General features: G+C 37.8%; 1 protein-coding gene across 1 annotated transcript in view; it reads left to right on the forward strand.

Moving 5' to 3' along the window:
- Positions 1-3,405: 3,405 nt before the first annotated feature.
- Positions 3,406-24,203, forward strand: part of LOC126272638 (zinc finger protein 761-like) — a 355,681-nt gene continuing 334,883 nt past the window's right edge. Inside the window, exons 1-2 of the mRNA XM_049975612.1 lie at positions 3,406-3,606; positions 3,685-3,783. Coding sequence (XP_049831569.1) covers positions 3,579-3,606; positions 3,685-3,783 — 127 coding nt within the window. The 5' untranslated portion in view covers positions 3,406-3,578. The remainder of the gene's footprint in view (positions 3,607-3,684; positions 3,784-24,203) is intronic.

A 24,203-nucleotide genomic window follows, 5' to 3' on the forward strand; every position in this document is an offset into this window, starting at 1 on the left:
ATTTTTAAAAATGTAAAACTTTTCTTTCTTTCTGATGCTTAAGAGAAGAGCGCTAAAAAGGATTTTGGGGTGATACAGGGTGTGCTCCGAAAGTAATGCAATTATTTTTTTAAAGTAATTTATTGAACAGATTTGCACAAACACTTAAAATTCTTCAAAGTACTGTCCTTGGGCCTCTACACATTTTTTCCAGCGACTCTGCCATGACCGGTACGCGCCCTGGAAGGCGTCTTCTGGGACCTCTCGCAAGGTCTTCGTCACGGCGGATTGGATCTCGTCTATGGACGAAAAACGGGTTCCTTTCAGGGCTGACTTAATCCTAGGAAACAAAAAGAAGTCAGCTGGGGCGAGGTCAGGACTATAGGGGGGGTGGGGCAGCGTTGGCACCTGGTGTTTGGCCAGGAACTCGCGGACTCGTAGCGCGTTGTGGCAAGGCGCGTTGTCGTGATGGAGTTGCCAGGTAGTGGAGATGTCCTTTCTCGTCCTGACGACCCTTTTGCGGAGTCTTTCCAGCACATCCACGTAGTAGGCAGCATTAACTGTCTGTCCTTGAGGAACAAACTCCTTATGGACCACTCCTTTGCTGTCGAAAAAGACAATGAGCATTGTTTTCACTTTTGATTTGCTCATTCTTGCCTTTTTGGGCTTCGGGGACTGATCAGTGTGCCACTCAGAGCTTTGGCGTTTTGTTTCTGGGTCGTATTCAAAAACCCAGGTTTCATCACCAGTGATGACGTTGTCCAAATAATCAGGTTCAATTTCAACACGTTGCAAAAATTCACTTGAAATTTCCGCTCGGTTGGTCTTTTCGTCGTCTGACAACACCTTGGGCACGAGCTTGGCGCACACTTTCCTCATCGCTAAATCTTCAGTAACAATGCGAAAAACAACAGTAGACGACAAGTTCAGTTCATTGGCAACCATCCTGATACTCAATCGACGGTCAGAGTCCAACAGTTGTCGCACACGAACCACATTGTTGTCGGTTTTGCTGGTTGACGGCCGCCCAGAGCGTTGTTCGTCGTGAACCTCTTCCCGGCCTTCCTTAAAGGCCTTTAACCACCTCGAAACTTGTGAGTAGGACAGAGCAGAGTCCCCGTAAGCCTCACGAATCATTTTGTTAGTCTCCTCAAAAGATTTGTTCAGTTTAGCACAAAACTTAATCGCGTAACGTAGCTCGATCGTCGATTCCATTTTTTCCGTGACACGGTCGGCGCGCAGAGGTTTACAATAACAGACGTCCTGCCGCTTCCACAGCTCGGAGAGCACTGAAACCGGTTTCGCGGCAAAGCTTAGCGTCCCCCCCCCCACCTACTCCATGTGGCCCGCTCCCACTCCGACTACTAGGAGTGGCGCGGGAAATTCAATTGCATTACTTTCGGAACGTACCCTGTATGTTGCAATTTTCTGATATTGGGCTGATTTATGTGTTTCTCTGTGGAAATCATTCCTGTGTCTTGTTGGGTAGTCATGGCACTCATTATTTAAAGAAGAAAATTGGGAGTGAGATTTGAAAAAGTAGATACTTTCGTAGATGTATAAAGATGGAAGCAACATTATTTGAAATTCATTGAAAATTTCCCTGCAGGGCTCTCTTGGTGCAGCCCCTTTCATTATTCTTAATGCTCGTATTTTAATAATGAATGACCGGTTTGTCAGCCTTGAATTTCCCGAAAATAAGACACCATACCGCTATAGACTATGCATAAGAGCATAATAAGCACATGTTACTGTTTTTTCACTGCAGCAGTTTTTCAGCCTTCTGAGTATATAGCAGCATTTACTTGGCTTTTTATTGGGCAATTCAATATGTTTATCCCACTTTAGATGCTCATCTAACCAGATACCTAAAAATTTTGTGTTTGAAATTTGTAAAATCTTCTGTTCACCAAGTTTCAAAACTATATTGGGCTTTTCTTTATTCGATACATGGCTGAAATTCATCCATACTGTTTTTTTCTCATTTACAAATAAACATTTATCTCTAAACCATTTTACTGCTTCTTCTTTTGTTATTTCTACTTTGTGTTGCAAATCAGTCTCATTCTGAGCTTTAATAAAATTGTATCGTCCACACACAATGCAGCATTAGCTAGTGTTAAACAGTTTGGTTTAGGTCATTTATGAAAATCAAGAAGACGAGGGGTCCCAGCATGGAAGCATGTGGCACTCCATTACTAACTTTCTTACATTCTGAAAAGTAAGAGGTTCCTTTGCGAACTATTTCTACTTTCTTGTATCTGTCTGACAGGTATGATTTAAACCAGCTGTGAACAGTACCACGTACAGCATAGCAATATAATTTCTCAAGCAATAATTCGTGATCAATAACATCAAATGCCTTTGATAAATCTAAAAACTCCCCACAGTTTACTTCGTTATGATCTATAGAGATCAGAGAAGTGTTATGAAATTATATACAGGGGTTTCAGTTGACCTATTTTTTCTGAAGCCATTTTGCTCACTGACTAATATTCTACTTGTGTTCAGGAAAGCGGAGAGTCTTTCATGTATTATTCTTTCAATAACTTTTGAGGAGGAAGATATCAAGGATCTGGGTCTGAAGTTTTTTACATCATGAGGATCACCATTTTTATATAATGGTTTTATTATTGACAGCTTTAGGGAAGTGCCAGTGCTGAAAGAGGCATTAATTATGTCTACAAGGGGACGAGCAATATTTATGCTGTGTTTAAGTACTTTATCTGGAATGCCATCAGTCAGTGTCACTAAAAGCCTCTCGTAAGCACTTATTAAATTTCTCATTACACTGTAATATATGTATGGTTTCACATGTCACAAAACGTTAAATTGTTTCTTCATCCATTCTCAAATAGGTGGATCAGTCATCTTTTTCCAGTTTTAGCTCGTTGATAAGATTAACGTATGAGTGTGACGCACGGTTTACAAGCCAGTGCTTTGTCCACTTTTTTCGTTGAGACCTCTTTCTTTTCAACTTTCGAAATAATACCCGTAGACTGCAAAATTGCTTTATAAGCAGATTTACTCAATTTGGCCATAACCTCTACACTATTGCCCGACAAATTCAACACTGAGCAAAACTGTACCTACAGTCGGAACGTGTAAATGCAAAGTAAAAGGCGCAGACACTGGTTGCGAATCTAGACTGCACAGACAAATCGGGAAATGTAAAGGCACTTTTAGAAATTAGAATAACTTGTTGCCTTTTGCTGAATGCCTACTACAATTCAATGGAGCACGCTAGAATATTGACGAAAACAGCAACAATCAGACATTGCAATCCGCCAATATACATCACTTCCCGTGTTTTGCTGTCGGAACACTCTTGTATGCGTACACAAGACTGGTCTGGCCTTGCTGGAAATTATATTCTGCCGAAATCACACGAGACTTGGAATTAAGGTCGACCTCAGTGGTATCGATAGTGGAATGAATGGCCGTCTGTATGAAAACATGGACTCATGTAAACTTTACACAACCGCAAAGTAACGATGAAAATTTAATTTGTAGACCTTTTGTGTTTGTTGTTTTGTTCGACTCAGGTTTTGTGCTACAAATGGTTAAAGTTCCTGTGAAGTCGGATCATCGTTTGTGTGATGGCAAATATTTATGAAGCTCTTCAAAGTGTGTAATGTGATGAAATTTGTAATTTTTTCCAGTGGGTACTCGTATATCAAATACCTTTTCATGATTTATTTTCAGACATGAATTTTGATGGCCAAGCTGTACAGTTTCTCCTCGAGTCTCAAGGTTTATCAAGCGATTTCACATCCGACGCTATTGGAACACAGAAAGTTACAAGTTAGTACACTAGTTTCAATACCAAATCGTAGCTTCAGATTCTCATCTAATGCTTAAGCCCTATTAGCCACTTCCAAGTTCTCTCATATTTAGTAAAGTTCGTTCTTCATTTTTGCATTCAAATAAAATGTGCTGTAAATCCCATCATGAAGGAGAACCATTAGAGATGTGGATCAAGTCAAGTTGCATATTAACAGGCAGTAGCATCCACTACAGGGTACGTCGATAAACTACACAAATAACCTAGTCAGTGTCCCACAATTATCATTTATCCACAGCTGCCATTAGCCGTCTGAGAATCTTGGAATTGTATGAAGTAAAATTTTTTAGTGCTGCATTCTGGTAAAATGAGAAAATAACAATAAAACAACTAAGCTATTGTCAGTTACTGAGAAGATTACATTCTTGATGCACACAGCTATTTAATAAAGTACTATGCATGCAGTGAAGTGTAAGAACAACTACGCTACATTGGTCCATTCATTGTGTTGGATCGTTTTAGTAAGGAGTCCTCCATATCTACTTCTTCCTCGTGTTATTCCATACCAGAGCAGGTTAGCGTGATAATCATTATGTGGTGATATTGGTGATAGAAGATTCCCCCTCTCCCTCATAAGGAATTTGTGTACCCCACCTGTCTGCACACTATAGGTAGCAGCACTGTATTCTCCTAGTTATATGGGAAACCGGCACTTGTTGTTAACCTACCATCTGCCTCCCAAATCCCAGAAACTAAATACTACCATGTGCAACTATCTTGGCAGGCTAAAGAGTTATTTTTACAGGATAAATTCAGATTTTACTTTGCCCAGAACGCATTTTCTATGTCCACTGTATAAATTAGGTATATTTAAAACTGTTTTGGTAAAACCTTCTACGCAGTACCATAATTGCAGTGAAATAAATAATGCTACATCTTGTTTACTGGCACGCTGTATCTAATTTGATTCCATTTTAAGGCTGTATGTAGTTTTATTTATTTATTTAGTCCTTCAAATCCTATATGTATAGAATATATACAAGGATATTGGACATGGTTAGGTATTTACAAGATAAAAATACAGTTTGTATTGCAATGCTAAGGACTAGATAGTCAGGTAATTTAGCACAGATTCTTAAATACAACAAACATCACAGGCAACATACAAAGTAGAATATTAATAATTCATCTTTATTTTTGTTGTTTGGCTTTTATATATCCTGTCAGACTGTAAAAGCAATGATCAATTAAATATGCCTTTACTTCAGCCTTTAAAACTACAGAGTTTACCTATTGATTTAATATGTTTAGGTAGATTATTGAAAATCTTTATCCCAGTATGTAGTGTGCCTTTTTGGCACAGTGATGTTCTCACCTGTTTCACATGAAGGTCAGATTTTTGCCTTGTATTGTGTGCATGTATATCTTCATTTTTTAATAAGATATCTGTGTGTCTATCAATATATTGTTTGATGAAAACTGATGTTTCGTAGATAAAAATGCAAGGAAGAGGAAGAACTGACAGTTTTTTGAATATGGGTCTGCACGATTTCGTATTGTTTACCCCTTCAATAATTCTTAGTATTCTCTTTTGCACCCTGAAAAGTTTAATATTTGTTGTTGTATTGCCCCAGAAGATTATGCCATATTTAATTACAGAATGCACATAGGAGTAGTATACATTTAACAGGCTGCTTTGCTGTAACAAGTTTTTAAGATCCCTATCATGTAACAGGTTTTGCTTAGTTTTCTTTGCAAATATTCAATATGTACCTCCCATTTTGTGTTGTTCTGGAGCCAGAGTCCCAGAAATTTAGTGCTGTTAACACTTTCAAGAACTCTGTCCCTGAGTTCTATTTCTATGTTTGGGTGGTGTCTTCCTTTTACATCATAGAAGTTCAGTGCTACTGTCTTTTCTTTGTTTATAATTAGCTTGTTGTAGCCGAACCACTGTTCTACACTGTTCATTGTTTGTATAGCGGAGTCTTTTAGTTTTTCTTCTGTTTTACCACTAATAAGGAAGCTTGTATCGTCTGCAAATTGGAGGGTAGTGTGGCAATACTTGTTGTACATAAGATTATTGACATAGAGGAGAAACAGAATGTGACCTAATACTGATCCTTGAGGGACATCATATTTCACATTTTCATATCCTGAATAGAAGTAGCTGATTTTGTTATGGTCAGTATATTGCACTTCAACCACCTGTTTGCGACCACATAGGTATGTCTTGAGCCACTCATTCATTGGATATACCTCTAATTCCTAACTGGTCAAGCTTCTGCAGTAGGGCATTATGGTCAATGACGTCAAAAGCTTTAGATAAATCAAGACATATGCCTGTCACAAACTCACTTGCATCCAGTTTACCATAGATTTCATTAAGAAATTGAAATATTGCACTTTCAGTTGAATAGCCTTTCCTGAAGCCATGTTGTAAAGGAGATAGAATTTTATTTTTATTTAGGAAATCAGACAATCTCTTATAAAAAACGTTTTCTAAAATTTTAGAAAATATAGGCAGTAGGGCTATTGGTCTATAATTTGAAACACATTCTGGATTTCCTTTTTTGAACAGTGGTTTCAGCTTTGCTGTTTTCAAGCATGAGTGGAAGGTTCCTGATGCCAGTGAGCTGTTGCACAAATGTGTCAAGGGTTCAGCTAAGGCAAGACAGCATTTTTTAATAATTGCATCTTGTATTCCATCAATTCCACATGAGTACCCTGTTTTCGAGGTTTTTATAACTGATAAAATTTCTTCAGAATTTGTGGGTGAAAGGAACAAAGATGTAGACACATTTCTCACTCTATTGCATGATGGAGGTGATATTTTGTTGTGTTCTTCCAGTCCACTCACCAACTGTTCACTTACGTTTGCAAAATATTTGTTGAAGTTCCCTGCAATTTCTGTTGGGCAACATAAGTTCATATTTTTATATTGTTTAGTTTCACTTGTTGTTTGATTTTTTATAATTTCCCATAAAGCTTTAGATTTGTTTTTTGAATTTTCAATGTATTTGTCATTTGCCATTGTTTTAGCTTTTCTTACAACATTTTCGAGGATCCTCTTGTAATTATTCAGGTACAAATGAAATTCAGGAGGCATGTTCTGTGTCTTTGCTATAGTGTGTTATCTTCTTTTCTCTGCACAAGATATTCTAATACCTGTTGTAATCCATTTGTTCTTTTTGAAGTTAGGTTGACATTTTTGCTTTTTTAATGGAAATGCAGCTTCAAAGTATGACATGGAGATTTCCATGAATTTTTCAAACTTTTTGTTAGTATTTTCACAAGTATACACTTCATACCAAGTTTCTTCACTTAGTCTCAGTACAAAAAGGTTTATTCGTTTGTTAGTGAATTTCCTTGCTTCTTTTACAAGTTCCTCTTTCTCAGTTGTTTCACTTAGGGTGTGCAAAGCAATAAACTGTGCATAGTGATCACTGAAGCCAGTTTTAAGATTTCCGGCACAGAAATTGTTATTTACATTTGTGTGTATTAATATCTGATCAATTGTTGTACTAGTTGTTGGTGTAACTCTTGTAGGAGAGTCAGTGGTGGTTTTTATGTTATATGTTTCCAGTAGGGTCATCAAGCTTTGTTGGTCTTTTGAGATTTCTTGAAAATCTATATTAAAATCTCCACATATGATCACTGTTTTGTTGAAGTTTTTTATAGTATTTAAAGCTGCTTCTAGTTGGTGACAGAAATCAGTTAAGTTCCCATCAGGGCTCCTATATACACAGATGATTATTAATTTTAATTGCTTTTCTTTCTTTGTTGATGAATAATGCTTCCCCATCTGTGCCCGACGTATCACTGTCTGAAGATGCTGAGGAAGAATGTTACATGTACTATAGGCACAGACTGATGTACAGTTAAATGTATGGTTTCAGTAAATGTTTATGTTGAAGATTGTTTAGTTTGTCAACTATTTTTCTGGTACATGTTGAAGCAGCAGCAGACTTGAATACAGCTAAGACAAAGTATGAAAGGTGCAATGAAAGCATATTGATTTTGAAAGCTGAAAATTAACAGTGATTGCACAATTCATAGTTCTATATAATCTTACAGATTACTACAATTTATGTCCATAGTTCTGTTTATGAACTACATTGACTTTCACTCCTCTGGCAGTAAATGTTTTTACCATTTGAATAAACTTCTTTCAGTAGCTCATCAGATCTAAGAAACTGCTCTCCCATACGATGACATGGCATCTTTCACAAATAATTTTCATTTTCTCTCAGAAACAGAAATGATTAGTCAGGATATTTAAGCCAAAGAGCTACATTTAACTTGCATAAAGCTTTTGTCTCTAAACAATTCTCATTTGTGAACTGTTTTATCAAAAATTATATTTCAGAATCCTTTCATCACTTTTCAAACTACGGGAAATCTGGGACGGAATAACAATATGATTTAGGATTGATTGCTATCATCACATATTAAGGCATTGAGTAGCAGACAGGCATATGTAAAAGTAGGCCCAGACTGTTCGATTAGCAATCAGCCAAGGTCTGTAAAACACACACGCACACATGGCCACTGTTGTCTCTGGGCAATGAGGCCTAGTGGTCTGAGCTGAGGTAGGTAACAGATTTACAGAAGAGGTGGGGAGGCGAAGATTAGCAGGATAGGGCTTGGGGATGTGTCAGGGACTGGATGGTTCAATAGCAAAATTTGGAAAATGCTGATGAAGCTAAGGCTATTGCACTCTCGGTTCAAAACAGAGTGCTTAAATGACAAGCAGAAGTTTTAGAGATTTGTCGATCTGTAAAAAAATCAATGTGTGAGGCACGCGATTACCATCTCCTTATATTAGCAAAACTCTGAGAACCCAAGAAAATTCTTGTACTATATAAAATTGCTAAGCTTGTTGATCAGTCTGGAATGGCAGTAAAAGAAAGCTGAAATTACAAATTTCATATTTAACGATTCCTACATTGTGCAAACATACTGTCATTTGACCGTCACACAGACTCCCATATGAAGGGCAAAGTAATAGGCGTCTCTGGCATAGACAAGCAACTGAAAGAGTTGAAAACAGATAAGTTGCCAGGTCCATATGGAATCCCAATTTGGTTTTAAACAACATTGACACCTTACTTTGCTTGCATTTATAGTGAATCTGTTGCCCAGTACAAAATTTCAAATGACTGGAAAAAAGCACGGCTGAATTCTTTGTATAAGAAGGGAAAAAGTTGGGACCTGCAAAATTACAGATCAGTATCCTTAACAGGGGGACTGACTCTGATTCGGATTGTTATATGGTAAGAGTGAAATGCAAGCACTGCATAACTGTCTATAGATCCAGAGGGAAGGGAAAAGCTCCACAAAGATATAGTGTTTCCAAATTGAAAGAGGAGGGGGTACCCGAAAAGTATGAAACAGAACTGTAGAATAAGTGTGAGGCTAAACAAAGCCAAGCTCTGAAAAGCATCGAAGGGAAGTGGAGTATGATTAAAGAGGCTCTACAAGAAACTGCAGAAAAAGTTGGAGGTTTAGAAGAAAGAGTGAAAAGGGCAGGATGGTATGATGAATATTGTAAAAAGGCAGTGGAAGAGAGGAAGAGCCAAGGAAGAAAGTGATAAACAGGGCAACCAGATGTAATACAAAAGAATTGATGAAAGAGGCAGATAGGATTTGCAGAAGAAAGAAATGAGAATTAGAGCGGAGGTGGATTATGGAGCTAGAAGAAGACTGTAATGATCAAGAAGTAAGAAAATTGTACAAGAAAGTTCAGGAACTGAAGAAAGGCTTCCAACCACATACGGTATTCTGCAGAGATCAAGAAGGAAATTTTGTAGGAGGAGAAGAACAGGTTTTAGACCAATGGGTTGAATATTCCAGTGAGCTGCTGAATGTCACTACAGAAAGAGAAGTTCTCAAAGAAAATGAAACAGTGTGTGAGCAACCGTGGCGGAATGTTACTCAGGATGAAAGACCTGTACCTATACCAACAATAGAGGAAGTTAGGAAAGCAGTTAAAAGCATTAGGAATAATAAGGCTCAATTTAACAACAACATTTCAGCAGAGATGATCAGGGGTGGAGGTGAACACCTAACAGGATTGGTACATCAGCTGATAGTGGAAATATGGGAAAAGGAAGAGATTAAATTACAGTATGTGTTATTTTTGCGAAGTACAGAAGTGTATAGTGTATTTGTTATTAATGTTCTGTGGTTGTGTGTATTAGATATTTTCAGTGTATTATATGCAGTACATCACATTTGTGCAACATTTTAAAGAGAAACATAGGAGAAAGTGTAGGCCTTTGTGTAATTTATGTATAGAATACTGTCTTTTAATTTTGTTACTGTTGATTAATTATTGTAATACAGTAACAGGAATGAAGTTGTGTCATTTATAAATTGTATACTATACAGTAAGTTTTTATCTCATTCATTATCCAAGACCATGTCCGACATTATTGAACAATTTACATTCTTGCTATTTGTATCTTCACTTATTAAAGGTTTTTAAATTTTGTTGGTATTTTTTTTTTTTTTGCTGCACATATTGCATAAACATAAAAAATACCTCATCAGTCCCTCTCCAAAAATACTGTAAGTGTACTGTATTCGTGCTACTTTTTGAAGTGTTAACTCTGTGCTAGCCTAAGATTAACAGATACAGTTTTTTTTATATATATATCAAGAAACAAAGCAAATGAATGGTTCAAATGGCTCTAAGCACTATGGGACTTAACATCTGAGGTCATCAGTCCCCTAGACTTAGAACTACTTAAACCTAACTAACCTAAGGGCATCACACACATCCCTGCCCGAGGGAGGATTTGAACCTGCGAGCATAGCAGCAGTGTGGTCCAGGACTGAAGCGCCTAGAACTGCTCGGCCACAGCAGCCACCAACAAAGTAAAAATCCAGTTTGTGTGATTATCAGCTATAACAACTGTAAACCTTCAGTTCTTTTGACATTATTGTAAATGGTTTAGAGCTTGTTTGCATCAGTCCACACAAAGATACCTTTTGCTCCGCCACACACCGTTGGGTGGCTTGCGGTGTATAAATGTAGATGTAGATGTAGAACTCGTAAAGTTGGAAGGCTAACGTTGTCCATCTACTTTCTAAGCACATAATATGTGGAGAACCAATAGTTCCCATATAATAATATCATTAGACATATCTTCCTGAAAAGCTTCCATTCTGTCAAATATTAAATGTCGTAATCTTCTTTGCCACAAGTTTAACAGTTGATATGGACTTGGCTTTAACGAAATAATTATTTGGTTGCTTCAATTTGTACATACTATTATCATTTATTGCTATTGCAACAGTCTTTTCCTTATTGTTACTTAAAAATGATGGCTTGTCTCTGATCCACCATCTTACATAAAGTGAATTTATATTTAACTATGGCATGTGATGTTTTAATTTTTGTCTTTTTTTCCATCAACTTGTGCATCAGTGTGTGTGTGTGTCATCAATTCCTTCTGTAGGTAAATTCTGTCAGTTGACCAGTACCGATTGTGAAGTTATCATCCATCTACTTAAATTCATTCTGAAGCACCAGAATAAATGTTCTGGCCATTATACAGGGTGTTACAAAAAGGTACGGCCAAACTTTCAGGAAACATTCCTCACACACAAATAAATAAAAGATGTTATGTGGACATGTGTCTGGAAACCCTTAATTTCCATGTTAGAGCTCATTTTAGTTTCGTCAGTATGTACTGTACTTGCTCGATTCACTGCCAGTCACCCAATTGGAGAAAGGTACTGTTGACTTTGGTGCTTGTGTTAACATGCGACTCATTGCTCTACAGTACTAGCATCAAGAACTTCAGTACATAGCATCAACAGGTTAGTGTTAATCACGAACGTGATTTTGCAGTTGGTTTACAAATGCAGAGTTGGCAGATGTATGATGTATGGATTAGCACTGGGCAATAGCCGTGGCGCGGTATGTTTGTATCGAGACAGATTTCCAGAACGAAGGTGTCCCGACAGGAAGACGTTCGAAGCAATTGATCGGCATCTTAGGGAGCACGGAACATTCCAGCCTATGACTCGCAACTGGGGAAGACCTAGAATGACGAGGACACTTGCAATGGACGAGGCAATTCTTCATGCAGTTGACGATAACCCTAATGTCAGCGTCAGAGAAGTTGGTTGATAGGTTCATGGGAATTACGCCGGATAATATTGTAGAAACCGCACAATATTTCAGCGAGACAACTGCCCGCCATCTTCAGGTGCTACTGTCGCGTCGCTGAGAAGCTCGCCAAGCTCGCCAATTTATGTGCACATAAATTGGCGAGCTTCTCAGCGACGCGACAGTAGCACCTGAAGATGGCGGGCAGTTGTCTCGCTGAAATATTGTGCGGTTTCTACAATATTATCTGGTGTAATTCCCGTTAACCTATCAAGCAGATGCAGCACCGGGAAAGCCTCAAACAGCACGTCAGAGAAGTTGCTGCTGTACAAGGTAACGTTGACCACGTCACTGTATGGAGAGTGCTACGGGAGAACCAGTTGTTTCCACACCATGTACAGCATGTGCAGGCACTATCAGCACCTGATTGGCCTCCATGGGTACACTTCTGCAAATGGTTCATCCAACATTGCGTCAATCCTCATTTCAGTGCAAATGTTCTCTTTACGGATGAGGCTGCATTCCAATGTGATCAAATTCTAAATTTTCACAATCAGCATGTGTGGGCTGATGAGAATCCACACGCAATTGTGCAATCATATCATCAACACAGCTTTTCTGTGAACGTTTGGGCAGGCATTGTTGGTGATGTCTTGATTGGGCCCCATGTTCTTCCACCTATTCTCAATGGAGCACGTTATCATGATTTCATATGGGGTACTCTACCTGTGCTGCTAGAACATGTGCCTTTACAAGTACAATACAACATGTGGTTCATGCACGATGGAACTCCTGTACATTTCAGTTGAAGTGTTCGTACGCTTCTCAACAACAGATTCGGTGACCGATGGATTGGTAGAGGCGGACCAATTCCATCGCCTCTACGCTCTCCTGACCTCAACCCTCTTGACTTTCATTTATGGGGGCATTTGAAAGACCTTGTCTACGCAACCCGTGTACCAAATGTAGAGACTCTTCGTGCTCGTATGTTGGATGGCTGTCATACAGTATGTCATTCTCCAAGGCTGCATCAGCGCATCAGGGATTCCATGCGATGGAGGGTGTATGCATGTATCCTCGCTAACGGAGGACATTTTGAACATTTCCTGTAACAAAGTGTTTGAAGTCACGCTGGTACGTTCTGTTGCTGTGTGTTTTCATTCCATGATTATTGTGATTTGAAGAGAAGTAATAAAATGAGCTCTAACATGGAAAGTAAGCATTTCCGGACACATGTCCACATAATATATTTTCTTTCTTGGTGTGTGAGGAATGTTTCCTGAAAGTTTGGCCTCACCTTTTTGTAACACCCTGTATATGGCTTTACCTGCTGCAGTGAAGAATGTCTTGTAATTCCCTTCTGATTATTTGCTATTTCCCTTGTTTTTGCTACATCAGTTTCTTGCAGTGTCACCATACTTATTACAGTTGTAGCTTCTTAGTCCCTTGTGGGAATTGCACACAAAATTTATCTTTCTTGTTCAGCTGAAGAACTGTGTCACTATTGACAGACTAGCAGTTCTTTTTGTACTTCACTTCCTGCAACAGTTTAATCTCCAGTTATTGGTAAGTTGGAATTTTGGAGACTCGTGATCATATCTTTGTAGTCATCTGGTAACAGTGACAATAAAATGCATGTTACCCACTCATCTTTCACTTCAAAATTCAAAGCAGTTAACTTATAAGTGGAAATTATTGTGGATACATATTCTTCTACTGTTGTACAGTTTCCCAACTGTACAGTTCTCCAGTCCCCTATTGTGGGAATATAGACAGCAAACTAATTTTTCTGTGAAATCTTGAGTCTTCATATACCTGTTTTCATTTTTCCTGGGCTTCTTTTGCAGTTCTATTTCGCAGGTGCATGGCAGTTGCTGGATCGAGTGACAGTATTATTTTTGCCCAGCACCACATACTTCCAGCTTGTCCTTTACATGTCCGGCAGATGTATTCCCATAACTTTTCTTGTTGAAGATATTTGTCATTGCAAACACATGAATTGTAGTTCTTTCTTCCTTTCAAATTTGTAAATAGTAATGAATTTAATGTCATAATTCCAGCTTCGAACAGATAACTGAATTTAGTTATTTGTGATTTCATAATTTTTAGCAAACAGCATTTAAAGGGCGGACTAAGTAAACTGGGCCCATATCATGTTGTTTTTTGCTTTAATATTCAACAAAGCGATCATGGTTTGTAGTAGCACAAAAACACATTTTGACACACACCCACACACACCACACACACACACACACACACACACACACACACACACACACACACACACACACACACACACAATACTTGGAATATGCGCATAGGAACAAGAAGAAAGGACATGCATAGAATTAGTGGCAAAGGACAATATATCAGCAGAAAAAAATGAAATAATTTTTTGGCTGGGGACCCCATCTGGCGTTGTTCAGCCACCTAATGGAAGTCAGAATATTGGACACCGCTTAAGCGAGTTGTGCATCAATAATGATGATGACAACGCAACACCCAGTCCCCAAGGGGACAAGATCTCTGACGTGAATGGGAATGAAATCTGGGCCCTCCTGTGGCAGCTATCCATACTGACACTAGGCTACAGAGGCAGATTATATCAGCAGAAGCATAGATTATCATTTATAACAAGATCTACAATATTGTAATAAGCTATGTTTCTGGCCACATTCTCACAGCCAAGAATACGTTTTTGAACTAAGAAATGTTCTGTGTACAACAATGTTGGGAAAGACAAATTGCTACTTACCATAAAGAAGACATGTTAAGTTCCAGACAGGCACAATTGAAAGCCACTTACATAAAGCTTTCAATCACAGCCTTCATCAGTGAAAAAGAGACACACACCATTCATACAGACATAAAGGCACACATGGTTGCCAACTAAAGCATGTCGGGCCATAATGCACCTATCACATGGGATACCAGCAGCAATCTGGAGGAGCAGGGAACAGGAAGGGATTGTAGTGTGTGGATGGGGAAAAGAGACAAATGCTGTCTGGTAGAGTGTTGCTAGGATGCCAACAGGTGCAGCATCAGGAGGTTGCGGGGTAGGGAGGTGAGGGGAGAAGGGAGCAGAAAAGGAGAGGATCAGGGAAAGACGGGTGGTTGCATTTGCAGACAGTGGCAAATAAACAGGGTGGGAGATGAGAATGGGAAAGAGATGATAGGATAAAGAGTATGGAAACTGTTGGGTGGAGGGTGTGGGGACAGTAGTTACCATAAATTATCTATTTTCTATAGGAGTGTTATTAAAAGGTCATCAAAAAAACTTTTTTCAGTGAACAGTGAATAAACTCTGAGGTCAAACCTCAGTTTGTTAGCTGGTTAAGAAAATATTACTGCAACATATGCAAAAAATCTTTTGATTTGTCAGGTGTGAGAATCAGCCTGAAATATCTCATTCTAAAGGGAAAGCGCGCTTGAGTTTTCTTAAAATAAAAGAGAAGATCAACTCCCTTGAAAACTTTTCAAGTGCATCTGCAAGTGCACCAAGATTCTCGACAGTTGCGAGAATCATTTTGTGCAAGGGACATTGTTAGAGAAGCTTAAGCAATAATGGCCTTGAAAGATGTTAATGAGAAGTTTTTATTGAACTTGTGTTCAGATGCTGGAGAGACATTCAAACTGTTGTTTCCAGATAGTTCACTTGCTTTTATCTTCAAACTGAGTGCAACAAAGCGCAAATATATGATCGACTATGGACTTGCTGCCTACTTTTCTCATGGCCATAAAAATAAGCTGCATCAGTCTGATGACTTTGTCCTATGTTTTCATGTGACATTAAATAAAATTTTAAAGATGAATCAGATGGATATCTTTGTGAAGCTTTTTGATATCAGTAGAAGTAAAGTTTTGTCTGGACAAAAATTGTAAATCCTTAGAAAAAGTAAGGAGAAGTAATGTGGAAGCCACCACAGAATGTTTAACGGTTGTGTATCAGTAGCCACCAGCATGGGTGCATGTTGATCACAACAACAGACATGCCATTGGATTGCAAAGCAAGAGTAGCAGAGCACAGCAGTAAATGGCACCACACAGTGATAAATGTGTAGCTAGTGGGGCTATTTCACCTCACTAGGTTGAGTCTCTTGTTATTGGTGGTGTAACAAGGTGCTGGAATTTAGTGAAAGAAATAGGCACAGGAGGCATATAAATAAGTCTGGATTTTAAGGCAGGGAGCACTTCTCGCCACCAGAAACTGGTAGTACCACCACAACGCCAGAGCTATGTCGGACAACAAGAATCTCCAGGAACCGCATGGTTTTGGGACTGGGCTGCAGCTGCCACCAACAGTGAGTCCTTCATGAGACTTGGTATCAAAGCCCTGCTGACCTGCCATCCTCGCCTGTTGCCATGGGCACCGAAATCCTAGTAGGACCTGACACTGTAGTGCCAGCTGCTGTCCGACTCCTGTCTGAGGGCAGTGGGTCGAACTCTGGGCAGTCTCCACATGCCGGCACTGTGGCCACGTGCAAAACCGAGGAGCCATTCCCTGAGTGTAACGCCCTCACTCCACGACAAGTAGCATTGCTGAAGGTGACAGCCGTGGCTTCCAAAGGCCGCCGGCCTCAGCAATTCGAGGCATCTGCTGAGCAGCTATGGGTGGAAGCCACTACCCGTTCATCAGCACCAGCAAGGGGGCAATGAGTAGAGGCATGCCTGCCCTGCTATGTCTTGTACTGAACTCAGTAAAAGCCACTTTTAACTGTCCACAGCATTTCACCTTGAACCACCAGACTATCATCTCCACTCACTCATCCTCCCAGCATGCACAGCAGGCTGCGTGTTTTGTAAAGTGTTTTAACAGCATGTTTTTAAGCACACCTACTTCACAGGTTTTACTTGATAATTTTATTGTAGGAATACAACTATTAGATCCAAAAACATTTTTCAAATTTCCACAGACAAACAAAAAAACTCATTAACATTGAAGTTTCCAGAATGAGATTTTCACTCTGAAGCGGAGTGTGCGCTGATATGAAACTTCCTGGCAGATTAAAACTGTGTGCCCGACCGAGACTCGAACTCAGGACCTTTGCCTTTTGCGGGCAAGTGCTCTACCATCTGAGCTACCGAAGCATGACTCACGCCTGGTCTCACAGCTTTACTTCTGCCAGTATCTCGTCTCCTACCTTCCAAACTTTACAGAAGCTCTTCTGCGAGAGCGCACAGTTTTAATCTGCCAGGAAGTTTCATAACATTGAAGTTTCTGGGTTTCTTTTTGTTAATGGGGAGAGATAAGCTCTGCTTTGCAAGTGGTGTGTGGGTAATTGTTTTGCAAAATACATATATTTTCGATGATCCGCCTTCCAACTGTGCAGAATATACTGAAATGAGAAAGTATTGTTTCCTTTAAAATACTGAACCACTCAATGGTAGAAAATGTGTCACACCTTGACAGAGTTTTGATAATTTTGAGTGATTTATTAACTAAATTTGAAGCCACTGAGAAATATTTCAGCACAAACAAAAGACTTTTTAATAAATTTGAACTGGTATTTTTCAAAACTGTTTCTTTAGAATGTACATCATTTTCAGAATGTTTCAAACTACAATTTGACTATTTGTCTCTGATTTGCGAATTATTGTACATAACTTGTTGAAGAAGATTATTAAGAATGATAAAATACCATTTTGTGTAAGTTTCTCAACATTGGAGGCTAAATAATCTGTAACCAAGTGAGACAAGGAAAATTGAGGGTTAACATATTTTAGAATCATTTTACACTGCTAATGGAATGTCTGACATAATGTTGAAAAAAAACCAAAGCCCATTACATTAATCTTTGCTGTGAAGCACATACCATTTTGGAACAAAATTTTAAAACTTATTTACATAAAATCAAGTTATTCTTCAATACTAGATTACTTTTATTCATATTTAATGATGAGGAATGAAAAACACCAGGAGCTTTGGCAAGTTATTAAACTGAGTTTAGTCTTTTCACATGAAAGTGCAACAGCAGAGATTGATTTTTGGATAAATAGAAATTTTGTTGGTAACAGTCAGAACAAGTTTAGTTGCCCAAAGAACAGTAGAAAATGCAGCAAGATTACATCAAAGAATGAAGATTATACGGTTTACCCAAATGCTGTTGACCAATGGTAGTTAACCACAGATGATGTGAAGAAAAACTGCAAAGAGCCAAGAAAAACCCAAAAAGAAGAGAGTAGAAGAAGGAAATTTTCTTTGGAAGTAAAAAGAAACTTGAGGAACTGAGAACAGTTGAGAACCTCGAATTTTTGATAGGAGAAGAAAACAACCAAACACTGAAATGCTACAGAAGAAAAAAAAAAGTAATAATGAAATCTCACATAGTGCAGTTATTTTGCATATTTCAGCCTGCTTTAACATATTTATCATAGAGTAGGTGATGTGTGATGTTACTGCTAGTAATAATTTAGAACTGTCTAGGAATGAAAAATATGCTTTTTACTATTTATTCTATGTTGGCATCTCTCTGACTTACATTTTATAATATACTATGTTAAAAATCAGTGTAAAAAAATAATAGTAAAAGGAGAGCATTAGACAGTTATGAGGATGGTAAAAGCCAACAAATAAGAAACTTTTCTCTTAGAAGGTAAGTAAAAGTTTGTATGTTAAAAGCGGAGGGCCAAAGAAAAGTTTTTTATTTAATTGTGGAAAGTCAGGAAAATCAATACAAGAATAAAAGTATGAACCATGTTAAGATTTTGGATTGCAAGCCAGTATGGCAGATCATATAAGAAACATATTATGTGATTTGGATTAATACTAACCATAAATGAAGGCTAAAGGCTGGAAATAATGTACAGAATGTCTAAAAGAAAATATAATAGAAAGAGAAGAGTAGCTGGAAATGAGATGGGGATGGGATACTTGGGAGAAGAATTTAATGGAGCACTGAAGGACTGAAGTGGAAACAGGGCCCCTGGAGAAGAAGGTATCCCCCTCGAAATAACTGAGATCCTTGGGAGAAGCAGCTACAAAGCTATTCCACTTGATGTGCAAAATTTCTTCAGTTTAAAGAAGAATGTAATTATTTGAATTCCAAAGACGGCAGGTGCTGAAAGATACCAATACTGCGAAACATGCAGTCTAATCAAAAATGCAAATTTGTGGAAAGTACAGAATTGAGAAAAATGTTAAAGCCTCCAAAATATGAGCAAAAACACGTTGAATTGACATATTTGATTAAAAATTGCAATACTCTCTAATACTTTGTGTAAAATCTGTCTAAGTGAAGGAAATCAAATATACAATACAATACAATGCTTACGCAACAATTTCTGGCATTGAATTTCACCAGCTCTTAAAAAAACAGCAAGTAAAAACTCACAAAAAAGTGATATTGTAACTGGGAACAAGGTAGTCAAACTGTTTTCCAGTACACGATGACTACAAATTATACGTTCAAAACACACATTTTTGAGAGATCATCCTTTGTGCTTACCCATAAAAAATGAAAAACTGATGAACATGTTGTATTAAACCAAAAACATCACCGTGGTTAATCCATAAGCGTAAATGCAGACATCTGCTTAATGACATACTTCGTCATGATTGCTGCTATTGTTTAATGCTTTCTTATGAGCTGCACTTCATATGGTCATCACCATCAAAATGTCATTTTAGCCTTGACGAGAGAAACAGACATGAAAAAAATGAGTTTTTCCCCCAATTGACGTTACAAGCTTATTAGAAGTTGGCTCAGTGAGTTTCTGTATACTGTGTAAAATGTAAATCTGAAAGAATGCTCAGGTTTGCTTCATGCCCTCTACCACTACTGCAAAGCTTTATGATATAGTGTGTGGTTCAGAGTATATACATGAGCAGTGTAGGTAGTTGTTGCAACTGTATTGTGTCAGATTTGAACACAAAAATCTTTAAAATTTGCTATCGCAAAACCCTCCTCCTATTTCCATGTGTCATATCTGTATAGCACGTCATCTGCTTGAAAAGCATCTTTCCAGCACTTCACAAAATGCGTTCACACCTACCTGCACTCCCTTTGCTGAAGGGCCACTCCCCCTCTCCATGCATCCAGTAGGTGAGCTCATTTTACTACATGTGGTAGTGTGTTGCGGTGGCTGCACTGGCTGTTGGGTGACTTAACAAGTCACCAACCAATAAGAGTCGGAAATGGGTGACGTTTCCTCAATTATGACCGAGCATATTCTTTGAGTCTCAGTGTTTGAATTTAAAAGGTTGACAATTGATATTGTTGCTGAATACAATACATCGGAAATACATGCAAAAAGATGAGACTGAGTTATAAGTGGCACGAGAAATTGTGGAGGCTGGGCCCCTACATCACATATTGGCTCAGTCTGGAGCACTTCCCAGACTGTCTTGTTTTTCCATTACCGCTGCAACCTAGCAGTAGTTCTGCCATAACTGTGCGATGAAGCTAAATGTTACAAGGTGTGTTGGCAACACCAATTGTGGATTACATAAGCATTTCCTCCCTCATTTCACCCCTCCCCTGAAATATTGCCTTAATTCCACCACCACCTGTGGTGCAAACAATCCATCTTTTGAGCTAAGTATAACTTGCTCAGTCACATCAAATGTCAATAGGATGAAAACGGGACGAAGTCAAGCGAAATGTTGCACAAGAACTTAGAATTGAGGTAAACCTTACAAGGAAGATCTTATGGGTTTTCCGCAGGTGCTACCAATTTATGGTGTAGAGTCGGGAAAAACATAAAGTTGCGGAATGTAAAATCGAGATTCCACTGTATTACTAAACCATTGGTTTGATAAATTGTAGTCGCAATATAATGACACAATTTGTTTACAGAAGAACTGAAAAGCTGCCAGAAGCTGACCTCAGGAAATTTATGTTTGTCGCTGACAAAACACCAAACTCTTATTGGAGAAGGCAAATGAAACCCTAACAAACATTTATGATTGGGCGGTATATAATGAGTTGACATTCAACATCAAGAAAACGATCAGTATGCACTTCAGCGTAAAGACGAAAACAGCTCTGTTACTTGATGTGTGAAACAGATTTTGTAATGAACATGAAGTTTTTAGAGGTGAATATTGATTGGCAGTTAACTTGGAATGGACATTGGCAAAAAGAATGTCATCAACATGTTGTCTTAAGATTTGAGCAGCATTTTTTTTTTTTTTTACAACCAACAACTTGGTGACTCCCAACGTACATGCAGCTTTTAGCTATGCGGTTCTTTTCTGGGTATCAAAGATACAAATCATGGACACAATTTTTAAACTGCAAAAAAGGGTGAAGGCAATAATAACTAAAGTAGAAGTTGGCCTCATTATAAAGAACTATTTAAAAAACTGGGTATTGTTACTGCACTAAGCGAGTACATCTACCAATATGTTGTTCAAATCAGGGTAAACATTACTGAGTATTTGACTAATATTCTGTACATAATCATGGAACTGGAAACTTATGTTTACCAAGGAAAAACAAATGGAAAATTCAAAACAGCTTTTTCTATCAGGGAATGAAATTGTATAATAAATTGCCCAAAGAGATGAAAAAGTTCGTTAAAATACCTTTTGTTTCAAAAGCTAGCTGGAACATTCTTCATAAGTAATTTATACAAAGCAATTAAATATTAGTTAGAAGAGTCAACATAGTGATTAATAATGAAAGGGTACCAATATGGCGTCCTGTCAGATTACAGTTAATTAGATCATTTGCACAATAAATCATACTAGTGTGAAGTTACAATACAAATTAATTTTTAAATATGCCTATGTGCTGAACATTTATGTTTTTTTAATGTACAGATGTTATTTAGTAATTCCTATCCATCTCTTTTCACACATTACAATAATAGAAATTCTTCTGCGGGATGAAGTTGTCAAGAATAAACTTTTTTTGTTTGTTTTTCAAACTTTATTTGGGTGTTTCTTATACATTTTGTGTTACAGGGTAATTTATCAAAAAATTCAGTTATGGCATTGTGCACCCCGTTTTGTGCCGAAAACAACCTTAATGTGGAGTAATGTATGTCATTTTTCCTTCTGGTATTGTAATTATGTATACAATTGTTCCTTTTGAACTGCAGTGGATTATTTGCAACAAACTGCATGGGGGAGTAAATATGCTTTACAGCAGTAGTCATAATACCCAGTTCCTTAATCAGATGTCTCAAGACTATCATGGGTGAGCAACACATTTATTCTTACAGATCATTTTTGAGCAATGAAGATTTTATTTGTTTAAGATGAGTTACTCCAGAAGATTATTCTATATGAGATTATTGTATGAAAATATGCAAAATATGTCTCTCGCCATGAATTACAGTGATTGTAAGGACAACTGTGGCTGAACTAAATAGTTTTAGGAGTTCCAAACTGTGCTTTTTCCAGTTTAAATTCTTATCAGTATGGACACCAACAGTTTTCAGGTTTCTGCCCTTTTTATTACTTCTGTAATATGTATTACACTTATTATTGGTGTAGTACCCCTAGATGTGAAGAACTGAATATGTTGTTCTTTTTGAAATTGAGGGTGAGACGTTTACAGAAAACCAGTCAATGATTCTTCAACATTTGCCATTTCTTCTGTTGCTTTATGTGTGCTTGAATTGATTACGATAATAGTGTCATCAGGGAAAAAAAAAACTAATTCTGCTTGTTGTATATTAGATACAAGATCATTCACATTTATGAGGAACAATAGTGGACGTAAGATTGAGCCTTGGAGAACTTCATTTGTGATTTCTCACTTGTCTGAATAATGTCCCTGGACTAAATTGCTTGAGGTACTGAGTATAACTTTCTGCACTATTTTCATTAGGTAAGACATTATCTGTTCATTGGGTATACTGTCAGTTCCAGGAAACTTTAGTTTATTTGTAAAAATATTGTGATTGACAAATTTGATTGTCTTAGATAACTACACGTAGATACTGTGCCACACTAACCAATACTATGCCATACTAACCAGCACTATTTTGTTACTTAATGCTTCCAAACTTTGGTAAGTAAACATGTAAGTGGCATTCTCAGTAGAGGAAGTCTTCTAAATTCCAAACTGTTATTTATTGATGAAATTATCATTGTTCAGATGAGATACTATTCTGGAATACGTCGTCATCTCAAAATGTTTAGAAAATGTCAGCAGTAAATAGGTTGGTAATTACTGACATCTGTCCTATAACCTTTCTTAAACAGGGGTTTGACAATGGCATATTTCAGTATTTCAGTGTCACAGATAAATGTATTGAGTTAGTGATGCACTGCATATTTCGGATAAGACAGAGTTTATTGTATGGGAACTAATCTTTAGTACTCCATTAGAAACACCACCATGAGCTTTTATTTTTGAGAGAATAATATAACTTCTGTAATTTCAGAATGAAATGTTTATGGTGGTGGTATAATGAAATTTTGTGAGAGTTGCCTTTGCAACATGCTGTTGTGTGCCTAGACATTCTACTCAATTTAAGAAATGATTATTAAATATATTTGCTACCTGTGACTCATCATTTGCAGCCATTCCATTCAGTTCAATAGTAATGTTGTACAGTTCTGTTGCTGGTTGTCTTGTCTGTCTTTTCACTACATTCTGTGTAGCCTAAGAGTTATGTCAGAATTACTGATTACTGACATGATGTGCATGTATCTCGATTTTTAAAGACTTTTCTTAATTGTGAGTAGTTCTTGTAGCATACAACTAGTGCAGAATGCCTGTGTGTTCTGTCTTACCAAAAGATACATTTCCCTTTTCATTCACAAGATATTTTAATCCCTCAAGTGATCCATGGTTTTTTACATGGCTATTTAATGTACTTTCTGTTGAGCTTATGCAGAGGGCTATGTATCTCCAAATAATGATATGAATTTATCATGAAATAGCATTTGGTTCATTATACATTTCATCCCACCTCATCTCTTGTGAACTTTATTTAAAAAACATTTGTTCTGAAGTCATAAATTAGTCTTACTGGTTTCCACTAAGGATTATAAACAACTATCTCATTTACCCTAACTAACCATGCATCTTGATCAGAAAGAGCATTTCTTGCTGGGTAACCAGTTATTTTCTTGCTTTGAGCTTCACCAAAGAAAATTTCAATTAGAGTCCTACTGTCTTTATCCACCTGTGTTGGGAAGTTATTTACCAGGTTCAAGTTTATGATCCAAATAAAGTTTTGGAAATATCAGAATGCTTTGGAAAATCTATATTGACGTGTTTATTTAATCGTATGGCTAGGGCACCCTGCCTGGCAGACTGTTCGTCGGGTGCTGGTCTTCCAATTTGATGCCACTTCGGCGACCTGCAGTCAATGAAGATGATATGATGATGAGAACAGCACAACACCCAGTCCCTGGGCTGG

The sequence above is a fragment of the Schistocerca gregaria genome, chromosome 5 (assembly GCF_023897955.1).
Source record: "Schistocerca gregaria isolate iqSchGreg1 chromosome 5, iqSchGreg1.2, whole genome shotgun sequence".
NCBI classification, from domain to species: Eukaryota; Metazoa; Arthropoda; class Insecta; order Orthoptera; family Acrididae; genus Schistocerca; species Schistocerca gregaria.